Here is a 27,909-nt window from a genome sequence, read left to right as displayed (position 1 = left end):
TGAACAGTAAGTGTAGTTTGCCCTGTAAACTAATGTAGCCTGTTAGGTTGACCTGCTGTTCACTTGTCAAAAAGCTAGTTTAGCAATAGGAATTAATGCAACAAGCAAAAGTTTATTATTACATAGAAAACTTTTAGGTCCTAAGATTGACTGTTACCAGACGCCTTTGGTTTTAACCTCTCCCTGCTCCTCTATTCTCTTCTACAGTCTGCTCTGCACAGCCCTTTCAGTCATTATCAAATTACAATACATGGAAAGCTGTAAAACTTTCAAGCAGAAATAGAAATAGGTGATTAGTGATTAGATGAGCGAGCCTCATTAAAGAAGCGACTTTGCAGGAGGCTTTGAGAGCACCTTTTCCACTTGAACCTAAATTTTGGAGCATATTTCTAGGCGAAGAAAATCTCGTAGGCCTCCTAGTAGCGGCTTCAGTTCAAACATCATTTGACTGTAACAGTTACCCTCACAACACACAACACGACACAGTAGGCAAGTCATTAACCTTGACTCAATGACACCGGAGCAGAGTGGAATTCAGCTGCAGACTCTCAGTATAACACAGCGTGCAGGAAACTGGATGTGTGTGGTTCCACCCATTGGATGGGTAAAATTACACAGAGATAAGGACGAGGTGGTTATTCTTCCTTAAGCATGTTTATTGAAAGTTGTGAAGTGCAGCTGTGGTATGTATGTTACAATATCTCATCTGTCTTTGCGGAAACATGCACAGAACTTGAGCATACAACTGATACACAGAATTGGAAAAAAAAAAAAAAAAACATCTTCAGTGTTGAGCATGTTGTGTTTAAAGATACTGTTCATCCAGAAGTACTTCACTGTCACTTAAAACAAAAAAAAAATAAATAAAAAAAAATAAAAGGTGCATTACTCCAGAAAAAAAAAAAAAACAACCAAGTGAATATGGTTTTACACTCAGAGTTAATGTTGCAGTAAGGGATGTGGACAGTTCTGTTGGCTGTGTGTTGTCAGTTAAATAACCTAAACTCCTGTCAATCCACAATCCTGAAAATACAGCATTAAAAATAAACGACACAGACTGGGGCAAGACTAGCACGTCCCTCACTCACCTGCTTCAATCTGTGTGACCTAGATAGCATCTGTTGTTTTTCCTCCCTCTCCTCACTATTTTACATGGTACTTACACTATACAGAAATATACATCATCTTTTGCCTTTCAAACTTTCAGGAAAAAGGAAAACAAAAAAATGCAGCTTAGCCCAGTGTCTCAACCCTGTTTAATCAGGTTTTAATTACATGCCACTGCAGGGTTGAGAAAACAGCAATAATGAGCTTTGTCGAGGGCAAAGTGAGAAGCTTGAAAGAGAAATACTGAAAATAGAATATCATCATCTCCATAAGAAACCATGTTTTGTTCATCCCACCAACCCACAGTTGAAGTAACATCATCAATGCTGCAGTGTTCAAATCGCACTCCCATCCCATCCCCACCCCAAACCTCCACCTGACTCCCCCATTCCAGATGGGGACTTAGTCATATTAATTGCTCACATTCTTCGCGTGTTGCTCTGAGAAGATTTGTACTCTCTCTCTCTCAGATCTCTCAACTTGTAACTTTATGATCATGCCGTGAGAGAAACACTTTTTATTTACATCATTCAGCAAATGAGTAACAACCAATACCTTTGCTTCCTACTCCTCCACTGCCGTCTTCAGTATAATCGACATCACTTAAAATCCAGACACAGGCACAGTGATTTCTTTTTTTTTAATCTATACTTAAGTATAATGTCACCAATGGAAAAGCTGTTTCGTTTCTTCTTGGTAAAACATTCTAGTTGATATGTCCCAGGGTTATTTGGCAAATGTTCAATAATTCATCCTCTTTTGAAACTGACCACCCCATAAAGCATCTCTGGATTGTCGCCCTCCACTGTGCCGAAGAGCACAGTGCCACTCGTCCTGCTGGCTGCATCCTTCTGAGAGATAAATATGTGCAAATTCTTGTCTTAACAGCGTAAACTCCTGCTTTAGAAGGCATGGTTTGGCTCTGCAGCTGTAGCAGAACTCAAAAACTGTCAGTCAGTCTAAGCAGACCAGGCTATGCCGAGGGACCAGAGCTGTGCGAGGTGGGCTGGGCAAGGGTTGCGGTGCTTCCCGGTACCGGAGTGGCACCTGTTGAAGGGGCAGGCGGGGAGCCAGTCTGAACCTGGGCCTGGAACTGGGCCATCTGCTCTGGGCTGGCCAGTGTCTTCAGCAGGTTGTTCTCCTGCTCCAACTGCGAGTTGCGCTCGATCAGCTCCTTTATCTGCTCCTTCAGGACCTCCACCTCCTCACGAACAGCATACATCAGGTGACTCTTCACCAGGTCCTAAACATAGAGACAAATGTGTTTATGACTGTAATCCCTCAATAACATCACATTAATAAAAGATCAGTGGCTAATTTAAAGCTCTGCAGTTGTCTCCAACATATGGCACAATTTTTATATCGTGGATTGTTCATGGTGTCAGGAATTAGATCAAATATGAAAAATCTAATCAAAATCAAAAGATCCAGAAATATATCAGGTCTAATCAAAGAAAAATTCCAATAATTCAGTCAATTTTACGTGTTATATATGAATGATTAACAGTGCTCCTAACACTGCCAATACTGGAATATACAATATATAGTATATTCAATAACTTCAATGTGTGTTTCCTAACAAATCTAACATTAACAAACTGTTGGTTAGCTAACTTACAACAAGATTATTATGCATAAGGACAGAAGCGATGCTACACTGGATTCAATGTGATCTGGATCTAATACAATAACTAGGTGATAACTGGAGACCGGGACTGAGAATATTCCCAGGGTGCTACGTCATTAACCCAGCCCACAATAACCTGTCAGCCAATCAGAAGCCCCGATATTTATAACCAGGCGTGCGGCCCGTGCAGTTTGCCTAGCAACAGCGCTGACAGCAGCGACCACAGAGGCCGAGTGAAACAAAATCACTTCAGTGATCTGGGAATAAAATGCTGAACTCCGAGACCTGAGTTTATTGTAACCACAAATGAGTCAATACTGATGTTGCACCAGAAATTTCGTAAATAAAACATCTGACGTTTTTTCAAGTTGCGTACGGAGGTTGGTTTGAGGTAATTTCCTTTTATTAGTTTATTATTTAACTTTCACATCATAAACAATAGTTACACCATGTTTTAAAGTCACTGTCACAATATGATATTAGGTCCAGCAGGCAGATAAACAAGAGAATGCTACATAATGACATACCTTTACATCATTTTATCACAATAAGTTATGCCTGCATGTTTATCCTAGCGAAACTACATCTTTCCCAGATTAACTGTGCTGTAACACGGACGAGTACAGATTACAGATTGACTGAAGTGAAACAGAAACAAGGTGAACACTCACCATCGCTTGTTCGATCTTGTTGTCTATGGCCACAACGCTGGCTCCTGACGAACTGCGGAAGAAAGAGAGAAATGATGAGAGGTTGACGGCTGGAGAGCAGCGGGAAACCAGCGTCTCTCCTCTAACAGACATGTCAGGCATTACAGGAAGCATCTGGAATTTTCTGCTAAAACCAACAGCCTCCTTTCTCTGTGGGACTATTCCTCGCTGCCCTTTCCTAGAAAGCCTTTTCCCAGCAGTGTGGTCCCTGCGGCTGTTGCCGTACTGTAGCATCCATCGACTGGGCTCCGCTACACCGGGGCCCCAAAAACCAAATATTTACCTATTGTCGAGTTTGACGTGGGAGCTCTCTGCGCTCAGCAGCGACGACAGAAACGATATGGAGAAATTTCTCAGCTGGCAGACGCCTAGATCCATAGCCACGGTGTAGCACGGCGTAACGTTGTTCATGCTGTTTGCCTTTTGCGGTCCGTTAACCAACACCCTCGTGCCCACACTCGACCCCCGCGAGCCCCGCGACACGCATCCACGCGCGCTATTCTGTGTTGTATCCGCTAACGCTCGTGCACCGGCCGCAGCGGCACAGACACAATCCAAGGTCAGCTCATCGCGTGCTGCTCAGAAATCTGCAGCTCGAGACCAGTCCGCATAAGTTACCCGGCAGCGAGCAGGGATCTCGGCTGCTGATTGGTGGAGACGGGCGCCATCTGCATAATTTATTCGGGAACGCCCCTCCGGCCGCTCAGCTGACGTGTTTTTACATAAAATATTCGGGGATTGGAGAGGAGATGGATGAAACCGGGGAAAACCGGATGGGAAAGGAAGAAGAAAGAGCTATGGTGGTACAAAAACAGGCGGCGGAAGAATAGGATCGAGCCCAGCGACACACGCGTTATAGCTCCCGTTGGAGGATTCATACCTCAGTTGATAGTGCTATTATTAAACAGTTGGGATCTCCCACCGTGAAAGCTTTATATCCGAGTGGGCACTTACAGGGAATTCCTCTGCTTAGAGCAGGGTTACTCACACAAAATGATATGTGCTCTGTTATTCTTCCCCTGTGTGTTTCACCAAAACATATATTTAGGTATTCAAACAAGACTACAAGCATCCACACCACCACCAACAATAATTTTACACATCCATACACATAGCAACACATGATCCAAATAATCTACAGTAGCACCACTACATCAATAAAATAATAACAGTCATTTTAGGAATACGCTGGAAATAGACCAATAAGCTCCGTACAGGTGTTAAATCAAAGAGTTCTACATGTTAATAATAAAGTGATAGCTTGCATGTACATATGATGCCCCCATGTGGCACTGCATAGCACTGCAGAGCTGAGAGGCTGGGCCACCACCATGTCACCAAAGAAGCCAGAAAATAAGACCATATTCAACTACTATTCAACTATTACTATGAGTACTGAGCACAAAGGGTAAAAATGAAACATTTAGGCAGTGGAGGGCACATATTTGTCTGTAAAAAATGAAAGGTTAGTATGAACTAACATGATCCATGCAAGCACAACCCAACTAACTGGTGTGTGCATGTGTGATGAAAGATAAAATCAGCTTTCATACACTTAGCTACATGGATGAATGGATTCAGACAGTAAATATAGTAAAACACTTAGACAGAATAAAAAAAGACAGACATAATTTTATTCCACTGTAGCATTCAAAATAAACCCAGAGTAATTTGCTCTAGAGCTGGGGTGTCCGATCCCGGTCTCCAGTGCCACTGTCCTGCTTGGTTTCCTACTATCCTACCCTACCCACTGCTGATAACCTGCATCAGGTGTGTTCAGCCAATCAAAAGCTCTAACTGTGGGGATGGTTGAAAAACAAGCAGGTCAGTGGCCCTCGAGGACCAGAATCGGGCGTATAGCTGGATTTATTAAGAGATGTTGAAATATATAAACTAACTAACTAAATAAATAAAATAAATCAAACTTATTCCACAGACTTCATGTTGAGAGCCATAGTTTATGAAATACTACACAATCATTTCTATGTCTTCATACTGTAGATTAATGGTCAATCTGACTCAATATTACAACACAACCAAAACTGCCTACTGAATACTTTCCAGGAGTAACTTTGTGTTCAATAGTTACACAGGCACCTAAACAACTACTCCACAGAAAAATTCCTCTAAACAAGACCCCACTCCCACACACACACACACACCTCCCTACAGATTCCACTCGCACATTCCACGTACGCCCAAAACCATCAAAATCGTGTTTACACATTTGTGACATTCTCACTTTTGATCACACCCACACTAACCAGACAACAGCACAAAAGAAAGTCTTGCATTTTCCTTTGTTGCACAACTATTAATTAAGCGAGGGTCCACCAGTTACTATAGAGGTCTAGTAGATGACTGAACTATTGACAAAAAGCCGATGGTTGCCCTGCAAAAATAAATTAAGTTCAAGTGTGAAGACACGTGTGTGGACATGATGCATCAGGAGTCTGAAAGGGAATTAATCCTATTAATCCTGAAAACAGTGTAAATAGCCAGTGATTTAAACGTCAGTAGTCACCTTTAAAATTGAGGCTTAGGCTAATTTGGGTATCCACAGGTCAAACCTGGCTTATTACCAGTACTGTATATACTATACTGAACAGAGTCTCTAACACAGCCATTGAGCCGCTTCCCTGATGTGAGCGTTTCGTCACCTCTGATCCCCATCAAACACTTCAGCACTTATCAAGTAGCCAAACAGCTTAATAAGAGGCTCTAAGCCACACTCATCTCTTCCTGTCTCTCCTTTGACTAGAAAACGGTTTAGCCAATTACCCAGACACAAATAGCCAGAACAACTGCAGCTCTAGTGGATTGAAACCCACATCTAATGTGGTCAAATTCGCACTGAGGCTAGGTGGGAGCTATACTTAGTCTTACTGGAAGGAAAACTAGGTGATGTTCCAAGAAAGCACACTTGTATAAGTCAAAAAGAAATCCAGCATTAAAGCACTAGAACAAACCAAGTTAATCCAACATATTTTTACTGATGCTGTTAAAGGTTGGTTTAGATCTTTCTAACAACACAAAATGTGGCTTTTTCTTTGTGATTGAGGGAAAGATGAATTCCCAAGTGTATCAAAAAAATCTTTCAGAATAATGTGAGAATGTCTGTACATCAGTTGAAACTCCTGTAAAAGTTGGGTGATGCTATAGGACAATAAACAAAAACACACAAATGAATGGCTTCAGAAAAACAAAATCCGCCTTTGTAGTGGCCAAGTCAGAGCCCAGACCACAACCCAATAGAGATGATATGGAACGACTTCAAGAGAGCCACACACGAGACGTCCAAATAATGTGACAGAGCTAAAGCAGTTTTGCAGGAAGAATGGGCAAAAATTCCTCCTGAACAATGTGCAGATCTGATCTACGGCTACAGGAAGCGCCTGGTTGAGGTTATTGCTGCCAAGGGGGGCAGTTATTAATTCCCATGGTTAACATGCTTTTTCCACTAACACTAAGTTTTTTATAGATGTTCTCAAAGACATAAAAGATCTGAATTATTTGTGTTATTATTTTAGGCACATTATATTTGTTTGTACTCTTGACATAGATGAGGATCAGATCATGTTTGATGACAAATTAATGTAGAAAACCATGAAATTTCAGTTTGAAAGTTCACATACTTTTTCTTGTCACTGTATATATAGGCCAACCAAATTTGTTATAAAACAACACCACTGCTGTGACCTATTGAGACAATCTGAAGATACTTGTGTTTCCAAAATCAAATAAACATTCAGTATGAATGCAATTATTTATATTTTAATGTTTAATAATTTTACATTTTAAAGTCTTATCACAACTAATTATGACCTTAAAACAATATGTAAAGCAGCATCTCTCTGAGACATTAACAAAAATACAGCATTTCACAAAGATTATATTTACTGTAGTTGTTGTACTTTTTTGAACTAGATTGTGCAAATCTACATGTCTAACAAATGACTAAGTCCATGGTCACTAACTGAACAAATTTCCAATGCATTTTGTTTTAGAAAATTAATTTAAAAAAATAGCCATTAAGATCAGATGTAAACTAGGGTTATAAAGGGTTTGTCTTGTAGAGCAAGGACTGTGTGCTGCACATGATGCTATACTGCCACAAGACACAAGTAAACATCATGTCATATGCACCAGATGGACCCCTGTTATGGTAACAGGACAGAGTATAGCAAGCAATTCAATGTTTAAAAAGAAGCACACTTTGTGAGTTTCATTACTCACAGTTGACAGATATTAGTGACACATATTGGTACCATAAAAAACTGTCAACTTCTTTGATTCAGCGTATATGTCAATATTATACATTAATATAACCTCCTTAGAAAAGTTTTACTAGGTTTAACTGAACTCACAATATGATGAGCACCCAGTTAACCAGCTTACAGTATCTGTTTAATGCTACCCCTAAAGCCATGAAAGAGTGAAGAAAAAATTAAAAATCCATGCAGTCATTTGTGTCTGTAGTGAAGGGCCCAGGCAGTGAACTCCCAGATGCTTCTTTGTCATTTTTACCTTTTAAGATGCTGCTCCAGTTCCCAGAACAAAAGCTTCATTGCCATCTCGTCATGGCCTTGCACACGTACTCCACACACTCTCATGGAGCTGTCCGCAGGAACTTAAACAATCCAAAGTAACACAGCAGTTTGTCCTGAGCTTCTTTGTTTAATATTTTCCAACAACCCTCACTTCTTCTGAGTTATCAGCAGTGTATTGCATCCTACAGATGCATTCATGAGTGGGGTTGCATAGGGAATCAAAGGCAGCATGCCAGGTTATGATGACTGTTACATATATGTATGCCATCCATTTGTATTTGAATGGCTGACAAGAGAGTGAATTACCAAGCACAGACAGTAGCTGGGCAAGTGGTGACGTGTGATCATGTGATACTGGGAGTTACATAAACCATCAACAGCGATTAACATGTGGCTCAGTGATTTCCCTGCTCTTACACCACAGGCCCTCTGCCCTCTATAGCCTGAGACATGGATATACAGTATAATAAAACTTTAAGCCATTGCTTCAGCATCACCAAAAACACTCTTTTTATTAACATACAATTATCCTTTATATAGTTTGGTTATACTACAAAGTCAGCTACAAATGAGGCCTCAGGGATGAAATGAACTGAACATACCCAGGTACGTATACACAGGCACAATATTTTTCTTGCCAGAATTTTTAACTTCCCATCAAATCTGCAAAAGCAGCTCTGAGACTTTAATTTGTTGCTGTAGTAGACAGTTTATAAATGACTCATTAATTTATTTTGTACATTCTAGTTTTCAATGGGGGCCCACTGTGTGACACACAAGAGACCCATGCTTCAGGGTCTTATCTTGTCATTTCTAATTGAAAGGGAACTTTAAAATGGCTTAATGCCTCAGCAGACAGAAAAAACAGCATGCACTAACAGAGCCTTTAACAGCTTAGAGGCGGGAGGCCAAGAAACAACAGGTAAAGGAAGAGCACAATGCAGGGGATTTCACTTGTCCTAACAGAGTCGACGTGCTGGGATGAATCAGTATCACATGACTTCTGGGAGGGTCATACAGTCCTGCTCACAACTCTTCAGCTGAGCTAACCAAACATACTCTGAATCACACTTCAATCCTCAGCTACCTCATTTCATATTTACAAGTTACAAATGTGTCTATAAAGTCAGACTCTGCTTTCACTGGATAGATACAGCCACCTCTTGGATTAAGCTTCATGTCCTTGTAGTGGCTGAGAAAATACAGTTTTACAGTGATATTTTATGATTTTATATTACACAGTTAAAGATAGATGGAGAGGCCTCCTGACATACAGCAAGCTATCATCACCAGTCATCACCAAGTAATTATGTCAAAAGAAAACAAAAGCATATTGTTGACTTTGTTTTGACTCTGTTTGACTTTTGGTTTTGTGTAGTGTGGATGTGTACTTTATCAAGAGTTACAAAGTTAGGCATATGTTTTTCTTTCCATGCTACACTTGTCTACCCCAAACAGTAGTTCAAGATACACTGAAACACACACTCTCACTATTTTAGGGCATATCACACCAACTCCTGTGATTGTCAGTGGAGGAAAAAAGGGGGGATTTGAAGTATGCATAACCCATAAACATAAAACCCCACAAAATACAAATTAGACTAAATTTGAACAAATGACAACCTAGAGAGATGTTTAGGATACACCTTCAGTGATTTTTGTGCGCGAACACCTGATTTGTGTTTCACTATACTCAAAAGGTTTGTCAAGGTACAAAAAAAAAAAAAAAAAAAAAAAAAAATCAGCATGACTCCTTTAATTTCTATTTTTTTGGAGGAAAATGTATCTTAAATAACGATGAATTTCACTAACATTCACTGCCTTTCAAAGGAAATGTAAAATCTAAAAGTTCATAAAAGGGGTCTGGCATGTCCCAGCCATGAGAAAAAAAGGCCTACTGAATTGCTGAATTGTAAAGGCTTTTGGCTGAACTGTAGTTTATAGTGGAAAGCACACACAGACTTTACCAGTAAGCTCTGGCAGTGGTTTTCCATAGTCACGCCCTCACTATGGAGAATGACAGAGAGCTACTGAGTGAGTCAGTTGGAGAGGCAGGGAAGAATGATGAGTGGCCATTTTGACCTCAGTACATAAGAGAGAGAGAGATTTGCTATTGGAGTATTTTGGCTGACAGCAGCAAGTCCTTAGTTCTCATGCTGTATGGACATAAGGAAGAGGCAGAGAGAGAGAGAAGGAGGAAGAGAGACAGAGACACAAAGCTAGAATGTCCTAGATCCACCGCCTCAGCATTAATACTCACTCAAAGAATCATGGATGTTTCGTCATAGCTTTCATAGTCTGACTGACCTTTTCACAAACCGTATCAAATCAGTAGGTCAGCATTTCTGTGAAATGCAGGAAATTTTAAATGTACTTATATGTCTGGCAGCACATTTTTACAACCAAAGACCAAGCTGTTGGCTACATGTTAGAAGAACCTCTCACACTTCACACTAGGGCTGAATGATTATGATAGAAATAAAATCGCAATAAATGATGCAACAAATGCTTAAAGTTTAATATCAGTAAACCAGTGAGCTTATGGTGAATTTTTCAGACAAGCAGAAGACCCTCAAGTGGTGGAGATTGTGGCCTCATACAGGTACCTTAGGTCCATGTTAACAGCAAACTACAGTTGTCAGTAAAAGACAGAGCAAGGCTGTTCTTTTTTTCAGAAAGCTGTCTTCCTTTACTGCATGAACCGGGATAGAGCAGCATGTGCTCTGTCTTCTGTAGTTGTGCACTGGGGAGTTGGCATCAAGGCTGGTGATGCTAGGAAACTGAACAAACTGGTCAGGAAGGCAAAATAATCATTGGATTGGAAGTTAACAGTCTGGAGGATGGTGATCAAGAACTGTGTCATCCTTGACAATCCCTGTCAAGAGCACTATGATAAACTGTGGCAGGTGGAATAGCTCATTCTGCCACAGACTAATTCTCATACTATACAAGCTGAACTGTGCACCATTCTAATAATTACATACATATACAAAAAAAAATAAATACCCCACCTCTCATTCTCCTCAACACCTGTGGAGAGTATATGATCAAACAACTAACACCTATGCACTGTCTCAATTAAATTTTGTCATATTTTCTACTTTATTACAGTATCGTACTGAAAGTATAGATTGTAAGGATTTTTGTAGTGTATATAACTTTAATATGAACTTTTTAAAATATTTCTATTTCATTTTATTTAATCCAAATATTATATAATTTGTTCATTTTCCCTTGTGATACATCAACTTCAGTGCCCACAAGCGGAAAAAGTAACCTTCAGATACTAAGTTCTAGCTCTCCCACTCTTTGAATCACATACAGAAGATCCAAGTTACATAAGTGTGTCTGGTGCGAGTGTGTGAGCAGCAGGTTTGAATAATGTGGAGTGAAGACTGGCATTAAAAGGATTAACAGCCAAAGAACACACAGGGCCCAGAATCCAGACAATAGAGGATAGACGATGAAAGAAAATGGCTGAAAGGAGAATATAGTGAGGGATATCTTCTTATAGAAGTGTCAATAAAGAATCAACATTTGTATGCATTTATACTTTGGCAGCCAAAACACCAACACAAATGCATTAATTTAGACCAGTATCTAGAACACATTACATCATTACTCATTTCTCAAATTAGAATTGCCGCCTTGCGATCCAGATTCATGTTCTAATTATTTAATCCATGAGACCAAGTGGACAGCTAGGCCCGGTGTAATCAAATATTCTATATTCAAATTTTAAGAAATACCCTCCAAGCCTCCTTTAGATATCGCATTCACAAAAATTGGATGGACTTATAGACGGACAGACAGACAACCCGAAAACATTATGCCTCTGGCCCTGGCTAATGCTGATGCCGAGGGATAAAAAGAGGTTTTAATCATGCAGTTGACTTATACTGATTGCACTATAAAAAGCCTCCCAAATAGTAAAAAGAGTAGACCATAAACAGGTCTCTCAGTCTATTAATGAGCCCACATAACAGGGTTACAAATGGTACCCCATGAAACTGAACCTCCTTAGCTTTAATATTTGCCTGCTTTGAACCTCACTTGTAAGTTGCTTTGGATAAAAGTAACTAACTAAATGTAAATGTAAATTCATTTTGGTAGTTTATAAACACTGATACTCTCTCTCAAATACTTCTGGGCCTAACTGTAGCTACAGTATGTTTCTAAATTCAGTGGCATCAGTAAACGATTTCTTAATTAATCTAAAGCACTGAGAAATATGGTACCAACATTTAAAAAGGATTGGCCTGTTGTCACATTAAGTGTTTCTTATTAAACCATTTCAAATTACTTTTAGGGTTGGCCAGTTTGAAATTGTTGGGATGGAAGAAACTGCATCTTAGAAAATGTTCTATTTCTAAGGTCTAACTCTTAAATTGGTCTTTAAAATAAAGACAGGGAGGATTAATGGTCAGTGGCTCCAATTTGATCTGTCCTCCTTTGAACCGATTTCTAGTAAAACTGAGATGGGTGGGGCAGGGGGGCATTGCTCACACCCATGTCCAGGTCAAACAACCCTACCTTATTGTTAACAGAATGACGAGTTACAGTAAATGGATTTGTTTTGCCTGGTGGGAGGCTGTTTTTCCTCTTTACTCCATCAAACCAGAAGAACAAGAGAGTCATCTCTTTGTCATGCTCTGGTCTACACCTCAGCCTCCCTCCCTCCTACCAATCTTTGGGAGGTGCCGAAGATGACTATGTGCAGTGGTCTAACTCTTCTGTCATCAATACAAGATCTTGGTGAAAAATTAATGCAGCTCTGAACTGGAATACATGTTGTGACGTTGCAGAAGCTTATCAAATGCCACAGTGAATGTGTGCCGTAATCAAAGCTAAAGGTCCAACAATATATTAGAGTGTAGTGTATTAAGAGTTTTTTTGGACAGGCAGTGTAAAAAAGGTATGTGAACCCCTAGCCTAATGACTTCTCCAAGAGCTAATTGGAGCCAAGAGTGAGCCAACCTTGAGTCCAATCAGTGTGATGATATTGGATGTGTTGCTGAAAGGTGTCCTGCCCTTTAAAAACACACACCAGTTTTGGGTTTACTGGTTTCAAGAAGCACTGCCTGATGTGAACCATGCCTCGCAGAAAAGAGCTCTCAGAAGACCTACGATCAAGAATTGTTGACTTGCATAAAGCTGGAAAAGGTTACAAAAGTATTTCCAAAAGCCTTGATGTTCATGTGTCCACGGTAAGACAGACTGTCTAAAAATGGAGAAAGCTACTCTCCCTAGGCGTGGTCATCCTGTAAAGATGACTGCAAGAGCACAGCGCAGAATGCTAAATGAGGTAAAGAAGAATCCTAGAGTGTCAGCTAAAGATTTACAGAAATCGTTTGTGTACTATTATTTAAGCAGACTGTGTTTTTCTATTGTTGTGATTTAGATGAAGAGCAGAACACATTTTATGACAAATTAATGCAGACAACCATGAAATTCCAAAAGGTTCAAGTTTTTCTTGCAACTGTATAACTTAAAATACATTAACATCCGTATACATGTCTACTTAACAGTCTCCTCTAAGCATATGTACTGTACTTATTACTAACACTTAAATGTCACCAAGAATAAAAGTGACTGAGTCGACACTGTTGTCAAATTCAACAACCTTTCATTGCTTTCACTGCTATTATATGTTATAGAAAAAAGTTATAAAGGGGAGAAGAGGATCATTCGCAATACAGTTCAGTTGTTGACAATTGCAATATTCTTCCTCAAATTCTCTAGAGAATATTTTCAATGCCTTGCCTTTTTTCCATTTGTAGTACAGCTGCAATGTATATTATATTCCAGAAAATCTGCAAATGTACTACTGCATTTAATAAGTAGTTTGCAATGATTGGATTTGCTGTGATTTATAGTCCTGTCTGTCAGGGCAGGGGGCCGGGTGTAGCATTACTTATCAGTTATCGACTGAGTAGTATATTGATTTTCCTGGGCAGTCAATTTCATCATCCATCTCAGCCTCTGCCATAAAGTACATCTATTTTATGAACTGTCATTGACATTTGCCTGCAGATGTCTATGACAGAATCCTTGTTTGACTGTTACATCTGCTGTCAGGGTCAGGGAAAGTTCATTAAATCAATAAGCCTGAAACTAGGCAAGCCCTGACCCATTTCCCTACCTTTCCAATTGTGTGTGTGTGCACTCACGTAAAGAGAAGAGGACAGAGCAGTGAGTGGATTAACCAACGATAACTCCTCTGTCACTGGGTCAAATCTCTGACGACAGCAGAGCTATCATAAGCACATCAACTAACTATGTTAAATCTAGAATAATACTGATGAGAATATGTAAACCGTTTGTAGTGTTTACAAACACGATCTTGATGCTCACAACTAGTTGCATACTCACTAATTAAGGGCACCCAAAGTGTGAACTACAGAATAGTTCAGTTTACATCTATAGAGTTTGGTAAAGGCTTTCAGAGCTGACCTGTTGTAATACTGATGATTTAACAAGATACAATGCCATCTTCTGGTGAGGAATCAGAATACAATTTATGGCTCCCATTTAGCTCCTCGGTTTCTTTTGGTGCTTCCTTTGAGTTGCCTAATGTTAAAAAAAAGTAATTGATTGGACTTGAACTCAATATCAACAGTATACATTTTAAAAAGAACATGTTTAAATAGGATGCCTGTGATAAGAGATAAATGTGACTAGATGTTTTGTAGTCTGATGCGAATCTGAAATTGTACATACTTTAATAAAAATAGTTGAGATCGATCAGATGTTAAACTGCAACAAAAATGAGGGAAACTGGCCTCTCAGATCAGAGGTATAGGTTGGCTTACACTGCCATCTAATGGCCAACACTAAAGTCAATCTATGTTTTACTATCTATTAAAGTTCAACAATTTGTCTAATCCATTCTCTTGGAACAGGGTGGAGAGTGAAATGCTTGCTTGACTGTGATTTGATGAAAATTCAGTCTGAAATTTTTCATCAAATTTTGAAACGAGCTGACAGTTACGAGTTTTTTTAAATAAAAATACTCAAACTGTCATCTACATATGGTGTTAGATTAATCTTGCAATCACAATCAAATCCTATGTATATGCAAGCATGTTTGGCCAAAAAAACCTGATTCTGATGTCACCTAAAAAGAACTGTATGCTACTAAGGACATTTTTAAATGGCTTTAAAATGCTGATTGATGCTGATTGGAAAGAGGGTACCTGGTGTACAATTCTGATTCATGGCTCTGTTGATTATCCTCTGATCAATAGCACTGCCTTAAAATCCTGACTTTGTCCTTATGTCACATCTGCACATAATAAACTAAAAGTCTAGTGTAGCTGAGGTTTAACCTGCACATCAAGGTTTAATTTGCAGGAACTAACAGGTCTCTGCTTATTAAATGTATAATTAAAGTGTGATGAAATCACATTAAAATATTCCTTAGCCTGTTAAAGTATGTGGATACACTCTGTATTTAACATGAAAGCACTATAACTATTGCAAAAATAAAAAAAGAAAGTTAGCAAGTATGTACAATGCTGTGAAACCCCATCCTAATTGCTTTGTCCAAACAAATCAGGAGGGTGTTAAATACTTTTTCACAGCACTGAATATATTTGAATGCAGCAAAATGTATCACCATGTAATAAATGCTACAAAACAACCAGGGAATAAAGATGTGTGCATTACTTCAGGTCATGGTGAACTACTGCTCCTCCCTTTACAGTTCACATATCCATGTGTATGACTTTAAAGACTTTTGCAACTGATTGTGACCTCAATAACTTCACGTCTTATCTGTGACTCAACTCCCAGATGTCAAATGCATAAAGCCTTTCATAGCAATTTACTTTCAAGTCCAGTCCCCTATTGAAAATGTAACTCTCAGAAAATACATTTAATTACTGTGATGGACAACATGTTTCCAGCAAGCAAATGAAATCTAAAGTTACTTTCATAGCTTAGTGAATTCGCAGAAAATCAAATACGACAGATAAAAAAAAAAGACAACAATATGAGTAACACTGATAGGATTAGTAATAAAATCAAAAATCAACTTGTCAAGAAACAAAAATCATCAGTGTAAGGGACATATACAGCACTTTTGTACTATATCGGGGGAACCTAATAAACATTTGGAAATAAAATTGTTGAGCTACAAATTTCATGGACAGTTAACCACTACAGTTAACTCACAAACAGGCCATCCTGTCGGGGGAAAAGACTTTCTGATTTTTGTACTGGTGTGTATTTACAGTTCTGCTAACATGACAAGCCAAGTGTATGTAGAGTGAGTATGTAGACAGTACTCACCTTGCCAGCCAGCAGGGGGTATTACAGCCCCATTTACAAGGCTGAAAATGGTTTGAAAGTAGACTGTAGTTTGTGCTAATGCTACTGTCACAGTTCCACTTGCAGCCACAGGAAATGTACTGGATATGTTAGGCAAGGAGCTGATACATTTAAAACTGTGACATACTAATCTCTACAGTCACTGTGATTTACTTGTGGTCACACCAGAGAAGAAATAAAACGTGGGGAGCCTGCAAACAGTGCTGAGCAGTGTGTTTCTCTTATTCTCTTTGAAAACAAGAAGAAAAAGAGGGATGGGCAGAACAAACAGAGAAAAATAATATAAGTTAACCATTGTTGAGAGTTGTTGATCAATCTACACACTGAAAAGCATTCAAACACAGACTAAGCAAAAACATAATTATTTTGGTGGGCTATCTAAAAAAATCCACTTTATGAGAATCATTGGGTAAAGTACATGGATGTTAAACTGCTGGACACAGACATGATGAACAGCCAAGTGTTTCTGTTTTATTCATGCCAACAGAAGAAGCAGCTGGCTGGACTACTGAGGCAAAAGATGGGGGGGGGGCTTTACCCCCCTCCCCTCAGAAGCCTTCCCCATTCAGCCGCAGAGCATAAAAAAGGGGATTAGCTCACACAAAGCAAGAGTAAATGAATATCTAACCCTATGGGAAAGACACTCGGTGGCTGGAGCTCTCACGTCATCACAGTGCGGCAGAAAGGCTTAAACTATCAGGCTACATTAACAAGATAAATTAACAACTCTTGACATACAGTCAAAGTCTCACAGGTCTCACATGTTGCTCGTTAACTCTAATATTTTTTACAATGACTGCAGGAGCACATGGCCTCACAAAGAGTTTGCCCGTGCTCCTTCATTACTTGAAAGAACATATAACTTAGCTCCATTGTAAAAAGCTGTTTCAGACAGCACCTTTTCACAATGCAGCCAAGCTTCTTGAATCTTTTCAGCTCCTGCAGCAATAAATTGATATACTTTATAGAATTCCTTTGATGCTACCAAATGTCGATGATATATCAACACACCTTTGAGACATCGGATGCTGAGTCACTGTCACAAATGTACCACTAGAGAAAAACGGAAATTATGTTAAGTAGGAGCTAAAATGGAAACTATATGTAAAGAAACAATAATGCTATAAAAAAAGATTCTGTATTTAAACCAGATATTCTTTATTTAATAATAAATAAGTAAGGTATATCTATGGGATCAACTATTGGGGCAGTTTTTAGGTTGACTCAATTTCAACAGGCTACATTCACAAGTGTTCATATTTATTATTTAAGTGTTCATAGAGTGATTACAGAGTTATTATAGAGTCATTACATTCTATATCTGATTTGTTGATGAGGCTCTCATCGTGACTAAATGTCTGATCTAGATCAGAGTCATTCATTTTACGCACAACTCAAGGTTGCTTTACTTCTGCCAATTCTGACACCAACAATTTGTCATTGCAACAGTAACTCAGGATCTAAGAAAACTCATACAGGACCAAATAATTCATTTCACCACCACTTTTATTACTACTGTTTCAAATAATTGAAATCAGGCATATGTCTTATTAAAGCTTGGTTTCTCCTAATAAGATTAAAGTAAATTCTCAAACCTCCAAGTGATCCAAAGAGGGGTTGTTTTTGATAAAGTTATAAACCTTTAAAAGCTTCCAAAGAAGTAAAGTTCTTTGCATGAAGTTGTGAGAATTGTTTGTTCATTTAAAGTGTTGCTGCCTACTCTTACAAGTTGTGATATCGTCAAGCTAATTGACTGCTGTAACTGAGCAATCAGCTGGTACACGTGGTATTTATTACCCATTTCTTTAACTACTCTGCATGTTCTTTGAGGAGCGTGAGAAAATGACCACCATAACACCTGCCCTTTTTAGTGTAACTTAAGTCTATTATCAATGAAAGAGCTAAGCCATTATCATTTCATCAGTAACTTTGTATATAAAAATAATGAACCAAACTGAGACAGACACAAAAACAAACAAAAATGTGGAGGAGATAAGAACAGGATCGCTTGTAAACATAGTCAAAAATGATGGCTTTAGACCGAATTAGCCTTATGATATCTTTACATGTCTCTTGGTAACAATAGAACAAAAAGTGGCCTTTAAGCTCGAGAGATATAGTGAGTTACTTTAATTGACAATATATATAAATATCGACAGTGCTACTTTTACTTTTTTATATTAAGGCTGGCGTCTGCAACAAATGAGTTAATATTAATTATCTTTAATATGTTTTTGTTTGAACTTTCTGCACAATAAAAAGTAAGGCAGCTGTCCAATGGCTTCTGCCTGTAATGAACAGGTACAAAAAAACAAACAAACAAAAAAAAAAAAACAATAAAAACAGCAGGATAATTATGACAAGGTTACGCCATCATGCCAGTGTGTGGGTGTGTGTACTTGCATTCAAGCGTTGGGAGGGCAATTTTCTCATAGATGAAAGGCAGACTAAAAACACAATCCATTATCATCCATTACAAGCCATTAGTTTCCCACCACACTCTTAAGTGAAACAATCCTGTTTATTGATGGAAAAATAAACCATCAGCAAAAAAAAGGGGGGCTGAGACTAACTAAATCAATGACGTATCTGCTTTAGAATACAAATAACCAACGCCAAAAATATGTGGAGTGATTTACAAAGAGATGCACATGCGAATTGTTTGAAGTGCTCACAGCCTTGTTGTTTAGTTTTATTCTACCACTGATGCTTTCACCACGTGGCTTAAATGGACAGTAAATTTTCAGTAGTGTTTGGTGAGACCCCCACCCTCTCTCTCCCCCCCCTCTCTCTCTCTCATACACAGCATGTTGCTGCTCTGCTGAGTTCTGGTGTTCTCTGGCTTGGTCTATGTGGTGGGAATGAGGAAGGTGTCAGCAGCATAACAAATAACAAATGCTGTTTACTTTTGGTGAAACACTTCAGTGATGTGCAACTGTGGACTGTGGACAAACACAGCTCTATATAAAAGGCCATGGCTGAACACTATACAAGATAGGTGAATTTACCATGTAAAAAATGTGATTCAGCACATAGCCTGCCTATTCTAGGAACCTGTTTGCTTGACTTAGTAAAATAAGCTGGGAAATAATATCTAAGTAAGTGTTTGTAACTGGTGTTGAAATAATTTTGCAAAACATTGCTCTAATAAAAAATAAAATTGACTAATAATTTGGTCTTTGGTCTCACCACGAGTAACGTTATCAGGACTGCAACTAAAGCCATTTTCACATAGGCACGCCGGACAATGTCCGGACATTCTGCGTTCACACATGCAGCACACAGCAGGAGAAAGTCTGGGTGACATGTATTATCACTTGGAGAAGTCATTTGATTTCACAGTGTTGGGGTAGTCACTGAGTAGAGCATGCAGAAGGCACTATGTGACAGAAAACGTACACCAAGCAGGTAGGGCAGGTGACATTGTTAGAAATGACGCATTGTGTTTATAAGTCTGGTAGGAACTTTCTGAAGGAAAGAAGCATGATCCAAAAAAATAAAACATACTTTTTGGTGTTGCGTGCCGACCGGATCGGCTGAATGGAAATGCCCACTCGCTCACTGTGAATACTCCAGACTATTACCTGCTTTATTCTGCTGATGGGGTTACTTTGGATAAAAGCGTCTGCCAAATGACTAAATGTAAATGTATTCACACCTGTGCTCACATAGGCATTACATAGACTTTGTACTAGGGTGCTTGCAGAATAAAGGTAAACTCCAAGCCGAATAACTTGGACGTTTGTCTACTTACAAGCAGCTTATTTTCAATAACTATTAGTCTGGGGGTTCTTCTGCAGTTAATTCATTTTGACAGTAAAACAACAAATCTGTAAAACATAGCCACTAAAATACCCAAAAATACCCAGTTTAAGCAGCAGTGTGTGGTCATCTGACCTTTAAGTGTGCAGTGTTGCCAATTTAGTTCTTGTGTCACTTCTCTTCTCAGACCCCTTTAGCGACTTTTTTCTTTATCTACCTCTCTAAAAGCATCTAGCCTACTTAGTGAGTCACTAAAATTTCTCCATAAGTGTTCTCTCCTGTAGCTGTGATAACTTCACTGATTGTGCTCTGCGCGTGTGGCGGACAGCAGCAGCAAGAATGAAGCATAAATGAGCTGTGAAAGGCCAAAACGGCCGATCAATTATCGTCTCATCATCATCGTTTGTCCCTGTAAACTTCTTTTGCTTTGTTTTTTTTAATTAACTTCACTATTGGGTTTTTACTCAAAACATACACAGGGTTTCATAGCATGAGTTAATTCCAATGCATGAATTCTTATTTTACCATTAATATGTGTTTTCTTTGACAACTAAGCAAGTAGTTGAATGTATTATGTCTCAATCATAAATCACGACATAATCCCCAAAAAATATAGTTATTATTTTATCACCAAATCAGGCAGCCCTGTTTTAAATGTTTTCTCTCACTTTAGGATCACTGTAAATTATGGAAGGCTAAGGTGTACTAGGTTCAGCACATCACAGTGTTACCTCCAAACTCACACAGCTTTGAGCATGACAAAGAAATTCTGGCCAGAATACTGGAAAAACTGAATGCTAAACATCAGGCTTGTCTAGATATCTGGACACCAGGTCTATCATTATCAAAGATATACATAAGTAAATGCCACCAAGCCCATTATACAAAACCAACTATAAAGCAGACAAATATGAAGGAAACAGAAGAACACAATGGCAGGATTTATCACAGCTGGGACAGTGAAGCACAACTCTGAACTGTCTGGTTCCATCTGGTCCAGTCTGTTGTGTCCTCATCAGTCTCAACCAGCTTCAGCAGACCTGACTAAGTTGGGCTGGGTCAGCTTGGGTCATTTCCTGTATGTGCTGTGAATTTGGGGGATCTGGTTGATCTCTGCACAATGTCCAATAGGCCCAGGACACAGGGGCTCCATGCACTGCCAGGAGGAAGATTACATTTAAAACAGCCAGCAGTAGAGATAACCATCACACAGCCTGCCAGCCCACATTCCTCTGAGGCTTCACACATTCAAGCGCGCACACGCACACGCGCACACACACACACACACACACGCACACACACAGTTCAGACCAACAACAGTGCTGCGTAAAAAATGCAGCACCCTCATTCACTTCAATTAGACCACTGGCTTGGCACAGAAAGAGCACTGGCAGAAAAGATGCAGGTTTGGTTGCCAAAAAAGTTGTACATGGCTCAACATTATTGGCACGGCGTTGGTCACAGCAGCTGAAAGAAGTTGGGCTTCCACCAGTGCACCGCCTTGTGTTTGGATCATCTGACATAATGGGGGAAAAATATTTTTGTCGGACACATACACATTAAAAACTCCCCAAAAGGAAGTAAAAACAAACATATTTCTTTAAAAGTCAGAAAAATTTTCACTAACATAATTGTCATTGTTACTTTAAACTGGAAGCAAGCCTTGACAGGCAAAGTGACCAAATCATTACAACTGTAAAAGACTCAAACCCTAACTCAAAATTGGACTAAAGTCTAATTTTAGAGTGGTTGTTTATAAAAAATCCCCACTTCTCAATTTCCTCACAAAACGTTGTGTGATATTTTAAATATTAACTACAAAGATAGACTTAATATTATAGCTTAATAAATTATCTCAAAATAATTCACAATTAACTCTAGCAATCTCTATATAATAATAAAAATTAAATGCTTTATTTTGAATCAGAACAGAAAAATAACACAGTGCACAGTCCACAAGTTTAAACAGACCCTAACTTCTGCCACACACCAAGGTCCAACAAAGCTATGCCAGTTTTGCCAACCAGCCTATATTACCTCCAGTCACAAGACTGTCTACAATCTGAAGGTTTGAAACAAGAACTAAACTAAAGTGTGCACACACACACAAACATAGTCTAACTGCACAAAACCACATCCTCGTATACAGACTTGTGTGGAAACCTGCATGCTACCATGTGAGAATTCTTGCTCTCACATAAGTCACGTCTTGCTCATGACATTAGTCATTTGCCATTCCTCTCTAAATCACAATTTCACCATTAATGCCCTAAAAAAATAAAAACCTGTAGTCAATCAACAGCAGCCTGTCCACACACACACACACACACACACACACTCTCTGAATGTATTCAATTAATGACTTCAAGTAAATTCACATTTGAACGCCCACTCACACGTTTGTATAGCAGTCAGTGTGACGACACTCACTGACATAATGCACTTCCTAGCTCTCTGCAAGGAACTGTGTCTTACGTGGTGAATAATGCTCAATTTAAAAATGCACGTACAATTAGCCCAGTGTTAATTGCAATATATCTAATGGCCCATATGCCCTGAGCTACTCACTGTGAACTATGTGCTATTTAGGTTTCTTATAAACAAATAATTATCAGTCCAGCTTTTGAAAACTGTGGGCAAACCTCAGAATTTCCTCAGAGTTGAATCCTCACTTCTGCAAAGTTCTAACTTGAAAATGTTCACACCATTTACATTTGTTGACACAAATATTAAAAATAAGTGCTAAATATATTTTCTAAAAGACTTGTCATCTAGGTAAGCATGTAAGAATAATATTAATCAGCGAAGCACTGATCCTGATCTCAATGATGACTAGTCAGGTTAAGCAGACGCTAAAACAGAAAGTGTGTTTGCATCAACTGATGGGACTGTGCTGTCATTCACCGATTAAGAAGTTAACTTGTTGGTTAGAAAAATAGGCCATTTCACTTGGCACAGTCACCAATCAGTGAGGAGACTAAGAGCTACAATGAGCAGGCTCTAACATTCACTCACTAGACAGTACGTCATCTACATAGTATTGGTTGGATTGTTTCTTTATTTAGATGCTATTTAGAAACGGCAGAGCAGCAGCCTGTCTCCACAATAGGCCAAAAAAAAATTACAAAATGCATATTAGCACTACTCACTAATTCAAACCGATTTACTAAGACACTTTTAATATGCAAGATTATGGTTTCATCTAAATACTTCTCATCATTAAAGACAATAATCCACCTGATCCCACATAGATTTCACATTCCCCAGTGTTAAACATCATGTGATAACAGTAGACATCCTTCAGTCTCTAACTCATCCATAAAGGCACACTGTAACCAAACTACCATTACTGCATCCATGTTATCTTCTAGATTCCCAGTAATCAAACCTACCTGTTTATTATATCTTAGGCAAGACACAAGACAACATGAGAGCTAATATGATAAGGGCAAAGGTTACTGTAAAAAATTCAGAAGTCAGAAAAAAGGCTTAGAGTAGTCGGGAGTTACTTAAAGGTGAGAAATTTCCTCCTGCTGCAAGGTGATTAAAATTCCTAACTTCAAGTTCTTAAAACTTATTATTGAGAGGACATTCCATTGGATTTTCACTTGGGTCAAAGAACAAATCACTAGCAAACTGTAGTGAGTGCAGTGACATAGAGATGGAGAAAAGGGGAGATGACAGAAAAAAAGAAAAAAATCAAACTTTCAGTGAAGACAAAACGCCGATGCACAAGAGTTTTCATCTCAACAAGATCTTATTCTTATTCTCACAAGTTCATCAAAATAAACAATTTTTAACTAATGCTTTGAGAGATCAAATGGAAAAACAACTTTTTTACATTTGCATAAGTAAAGTTAGCTTTTATTCTATTGCTAATAAAATAATTGCACAACCTCTGCTATGTTTGTCTTTTTTTTTTTTTTTCACAACAAAATTGCCGAGTGTGTCTACAGCAAACTGTGCACCTATCACAATTTGTGCCCTGTAATGAAGTCTGGACTGAAGCAAAGAGGAAGGCTAGGTAAAATGTCAAATCACTGCAGCCACTTGAAAAAGATAAGAGACATCAAATCCAGCTGAGCCCTGCACTGTGTCCCAGTGACAGAAGGCAGAAGCCTGGCCACTGTCTGCTGACTATCTGGGAAAACAGCAACTCTTTTCTGGAATCATGGCTTCCACCGCAACCAGTTAAATCATCTAGTTTCAAACACAGACTGTCAAGTTAGGCAACACCCATATACCAAGTGGTATCACTAATTAATTTGGCCGCTGCCAGTTAAATAAACATGGACATCAAGTTTAAAGAAATAAGAGCTCTTACCCATCCTCCTCTCCATCGACCGTCTTAAGACTAGCTGATGCAGTTAAGGCACTGGCGGCGGTGTTGCCCTCAGCTTCGGGGCACTGGCCAGTGCTGGATCCAGTTCCTGCCTCCCCGCCGCCAGACAACTTAGGAAGCCCCATTAGAGCCGACTGATGCTGGAGGAGCAGACGCTGGGCATCCTGCAGCTGAGTGGTGGTGAAGGTGGGCAGACTAGCATATAGAGCACTGGCCTGGGTAGCGTGAGCGAGGGCCTGGGCACTGCTGTGGTCCTGGGGCAAGCTAACAGAAGATGGCTGGCTGAGAGGAATGCCCTGTGGGGGCATCCTAACAGTATTCCCAGTGCTGTGGGCTTGGGGATGAGCCTGGGGATCACTCTGAAGGTTGGGAGGAGGCACACTTGGTTCAGAAACTTGGCTCTGGTGGACTGTGGCAGGCAGCTGGGTGCCCAGGACAGGGTTTTGTATTTGTGTTGGGAGGGACTGTGGCTTCTGCTGCTGGCAATCCAGATGGCCTGTGAGGCTCTGTGGCTGTTGGCCAAGACCTGCTACTCCAACATGAGAGTGCATACTGGACGTGGTGGCCTGAAGTGGGGAAGGCTGCTGGGGCTGTGTGTGAAGAAGTGCCTGTGTCTGCTGGGGGCCTCCTACCATCTGACATGTTCCATTAGCTGGCCCAGGGGGAACAAATCCAGCTTGGTTGGACTGAGACTGATTAGCAGTAGCCTGGGGGATAGATTGGTGTGGCTGGGTATACTCAGGTGGCCTCACCTGCACTGGGGCAGCTGGGGAAGCAGCAGCTGGCTGTTGTGGCACGGAGGCATAGCCTATCTTCTGCTGCTGAATTCCTATTAGGCCCTGCGTGGAGCCTGGAGGTTGACTAGCAACTGCCTGGGCATAGGTAAGCTGCTGTTGAGGTACAGCAGATGTAGGAAGTCCAGTGGTTGTCTGGTAGCCTGACATTGAAGCAGGCTGGAGAATGTTTGTGGGAACCGAGGAGGTCACAGTAGTCTTCACATGTGAATGGGTAATTTCCTGGCCATGCATGTGAGGTTGGGTTTGGGATACTCCCATGCTTAAGCCACTGGTTACGATTCCTTGAAAGCCCTGAGGAGGGGAAGTATAATCCTGGGCATGCTGGGGTACTGGAGCTCCCCCAGCCTCTCCACTACATGCACTCTCAGTATAATGGCTCAGTGTACTCATAGTGCTACTCACAGAACTACCACTTGTGCTTTCCCTCTCTGGGGCACCAACAAAGCTCTCAGGTGCAAACTGACGCATGCTGAGAGACCCGGTGTCAGATGCAGCAGAGCTTGGAGCAGAGGCTGGGGTGTCCTTGTCATAGAATTCGGTACATGTCCATCTGCCCTTCTTGAAAGGCTCAGAGCTAGAGTCCAGCTTCACCACTCGGAAACGGGAACTGGTGGCAGCAACCGCAGTGGCTGGAGTTGGGGCAGGCTGGACAGGAGCAGATGGAGCAGGGGTTGTGGCAACAGTTGTCACAGGGGCATTTACTGGCTGTATCAGGGCAGATCCAACTCTTGTCTGCTGCCCACTGGAAAGAGCCATCCCTCCAGAGGCACTGACAGCAGCAACAGCAGCAGTAGTTGTGGTAGTCATAGTGATGTTGGAGTTAATGTTTTGGTGTTGCTGGATCATGCTGACATTATTGGTGGTCATAAGGTTACCCCCAGCTGCTGCAACAGCACCACCACTGCCTCCGCTGCTGCTTATTACATTGAGAGGAAAGCCACCACCGCTACTGCTAGCACTTGTGCTTTCCCCCCCTCTCACAGGCACATTGGCAGAGCTCAACATATTCACATTACTAACACTGCTGCTCTGGGGATTTATTATGTTAACTGCAATGCCCGTAGCAGAGCTATGCATTCCGGGGACAGATCCTGGGGCCACAATCCCTGCAGGCTGAGCAACAATACTTGAAGGGGCTGTATGGGAAACATTCTCTTGAGGACCCCCCACATTAGAAGGCATTTTCTGGGTGACACAAGATAAAGCTCCAGAAGTGAGGGTAGATGGGGTGCTCCCAGGTGCAGAGGGCAGAGTGTAAACCTGGGTTTGGTTAGGACGATGAGGATGTTGATGGTGCACAGTCCCATTTACCATTGCCCCACCATGTTGTGGAGGTTGGTTCAGGGAATGTGGGTGTGAAGGCTGATTGGGAGAGACAGCTCCAGGGGTTTCTGCCTCATGGAAATTATTCAGTGTCTCCTCCGAAGAGCTTCTCTCTGCTCCAACTACATCATTAGCTCGGGAGAGGGACACATCCAGGATTTCAGAAGACGACAGATCCTCTGTGTGAGACTCATCCAAGTCATCATAACTCTCTGTGTCCTCCGCAATACTGTTGTTGGTACTCACAGATACTTGTGCTGGAGTCACACTTGTGATTTGGAAACCACTCTTCTTTTTCATTTGAGCGCCGGCTGATTGTGTAGGCTGTGGCTGAGAATGCAGATTCAGGGTGTGGGGAGGAGGATGATGGGGACCCGGGGATGATGAACCAGCGGGAGGTTGGCACTGAATCAACAGGGTGGGTTGATAATCATCGGCAGAGACGTGGCTGTTATTGACGACCGTGTTTGCCGGTGTTGACAGCACAGAGCCGCTCCCGCTGCCTGTGTTGCTACCCCTTCTGTGAAAGACAGTCGGGTGCGCCATCTTTCTAACACTGCCAGAGTCTCCTGCAGGGTCCGGATGATGCATTTCGAGAGAATCCGGGGGATAGTTGGTCTCTGACAGTATGCAATAAGACTGCAGTTCGTTAACGGCGCCGTTTTGACAAAACTACGATGAACAGACAACACAATCAAAAAATAAATATTAGAACTAGCTGTTTTGGTCTTGGATTGCGGTTCTCAAAAAGCAGACGAAGCTGTGCCAATATTTACAGCCTCTCGTACACAATTCTGTGTTTTCCCGTGACAGTTAGCGAGGCAAAAGAAGCTAGTAGCCGCTTGCTGAGTAGCTAGCAAGCTAACGTCAGCTGGTGGCAGTTGTAAATCGCCGGCTAACTACCAGTGTTATCTGTTTGTGCCTTTGTTAAACACAATATAACATTTTGTAGGTTTACAATGAAATGCTATGTTGTATTTAACACACACACACTTAAAAGCAGAATATCTGCAGAGTACGTTAGTGTTATTTTACAAGCTAGTCTGACAGAGGTGTAACGTCAGCTAGCTAGCTGCCAGTCTCCATCACCGGCTAGCTACACACAGACTACAGTGAGTCGTTTTAACTGCTCACTTTGTTCAAACGAAAGGAAATTAAATCAAGCAACCTCGCCGCCGGTGCACAGAGATGGAAAGCGAAAACTCAATACTTAATTGCGACGTTCAAGTGTTTAATCCATTCCACGGGATCCTCGTTTTGGTTGTTGGTTTTGCTGTCTCACTGGTCCTCCCCAGCGGTAGCGTTGTTCAGTATGTAGCCTCCTGCTCCGCCGCTGTGGCTCTGTGCTGTGACGGCTCTG

At 40.5% G+C, this 27,909-nt stretch overlaps 1 protein-coding gene across 4 annotated transcripts; it reads right to left on the bottom strand.

Moving 5' to 3' along the window:
- Window positions 1-641: 641 nt before the first annotated feature.
- Window positions 642-27,909, bottom strand: LOC113172950 (TSC22 domain family protein 1-like). 4 transcript variants are annotated; one of them, XM_026376066.1, is made up of 4 exons: window positions 27,760-27,909; window positions 24,412-27,221; window positions 3,406-3,457; window positions 642-2,350 (listed from the first exon to the last, which is right to left on the bottom strand). In XM_026376066.1, the coding sequence occupies exons 2-4, from the start codon at window positions 27,138-27,140 to the stop codon at window positions 2,081-2,083; spliced, it is 3,051 nt and encodes a 1,016-aa protein (XP_026231851.1). In that variant the 5' UTR covers window positions 27,141-27,221; window positions 27,760-27,909; the 3' UTR covers window positions 642-2,080. The 4 variants fall into 4 exon arrangements, with proteins under 4 accessions (XP_026231851.1, XP_026231850.1, XP_033182741.1 ...); XM_026376065.1 differs by having other exon boundaries at window positions 24,412-27,909; XM_033326850.1 differs by lacking the exons at window positions 24,412-27,221; window positions 27,760-27,909 and adding an exon at window positions 7,972-9,677.

This window comes from Anabas testudineus, chromosome 21 (genome assembly GCF_900324465.2).
Source record: "Anabas testudineus chromosome 21, fAnaTes1.2, whole genome shotgun sequence".
NCBI lineage: Eukaryota > Metazoa > Chordata > Actinopteri > Anabantiformes > Anabantidae > Anabas > Anabas testudineus.
The sequence above is the reverse complement of the archived record's forward strand: the minus strand, read 5'-3'. Positions and strand labels throughout refer to the sequence as shown.

What these genes read in the sequence shown, in the direction of transcription:
- LOC113172950 (XM_026376065.1), bottom strand. Translation starts at nt 27,140, where the DNA reads ATGCATCATCCGGACCCTGCAGGAGACTCTGGCAGTGTTAGAAAGATG. An exon ending in GTCGATGGAGAGGAGGATGG is followed by an intron (nt 3,458 to 24,411) that starts GTAAGAGCTCTT and finishes TTTCTTCCGCAG; the next exon opens with TTCGTCAGGAGCCAGCGTTG. An exon ending in ACAAGATCGAACAAGCGATG is followed by an intron (nt 2,351 to 3,405) that starts GTGAGTGTTCAC and finishes CTCTATGTTTAG; the next exon opens with GACCTGGTGAAGAGTCACCT.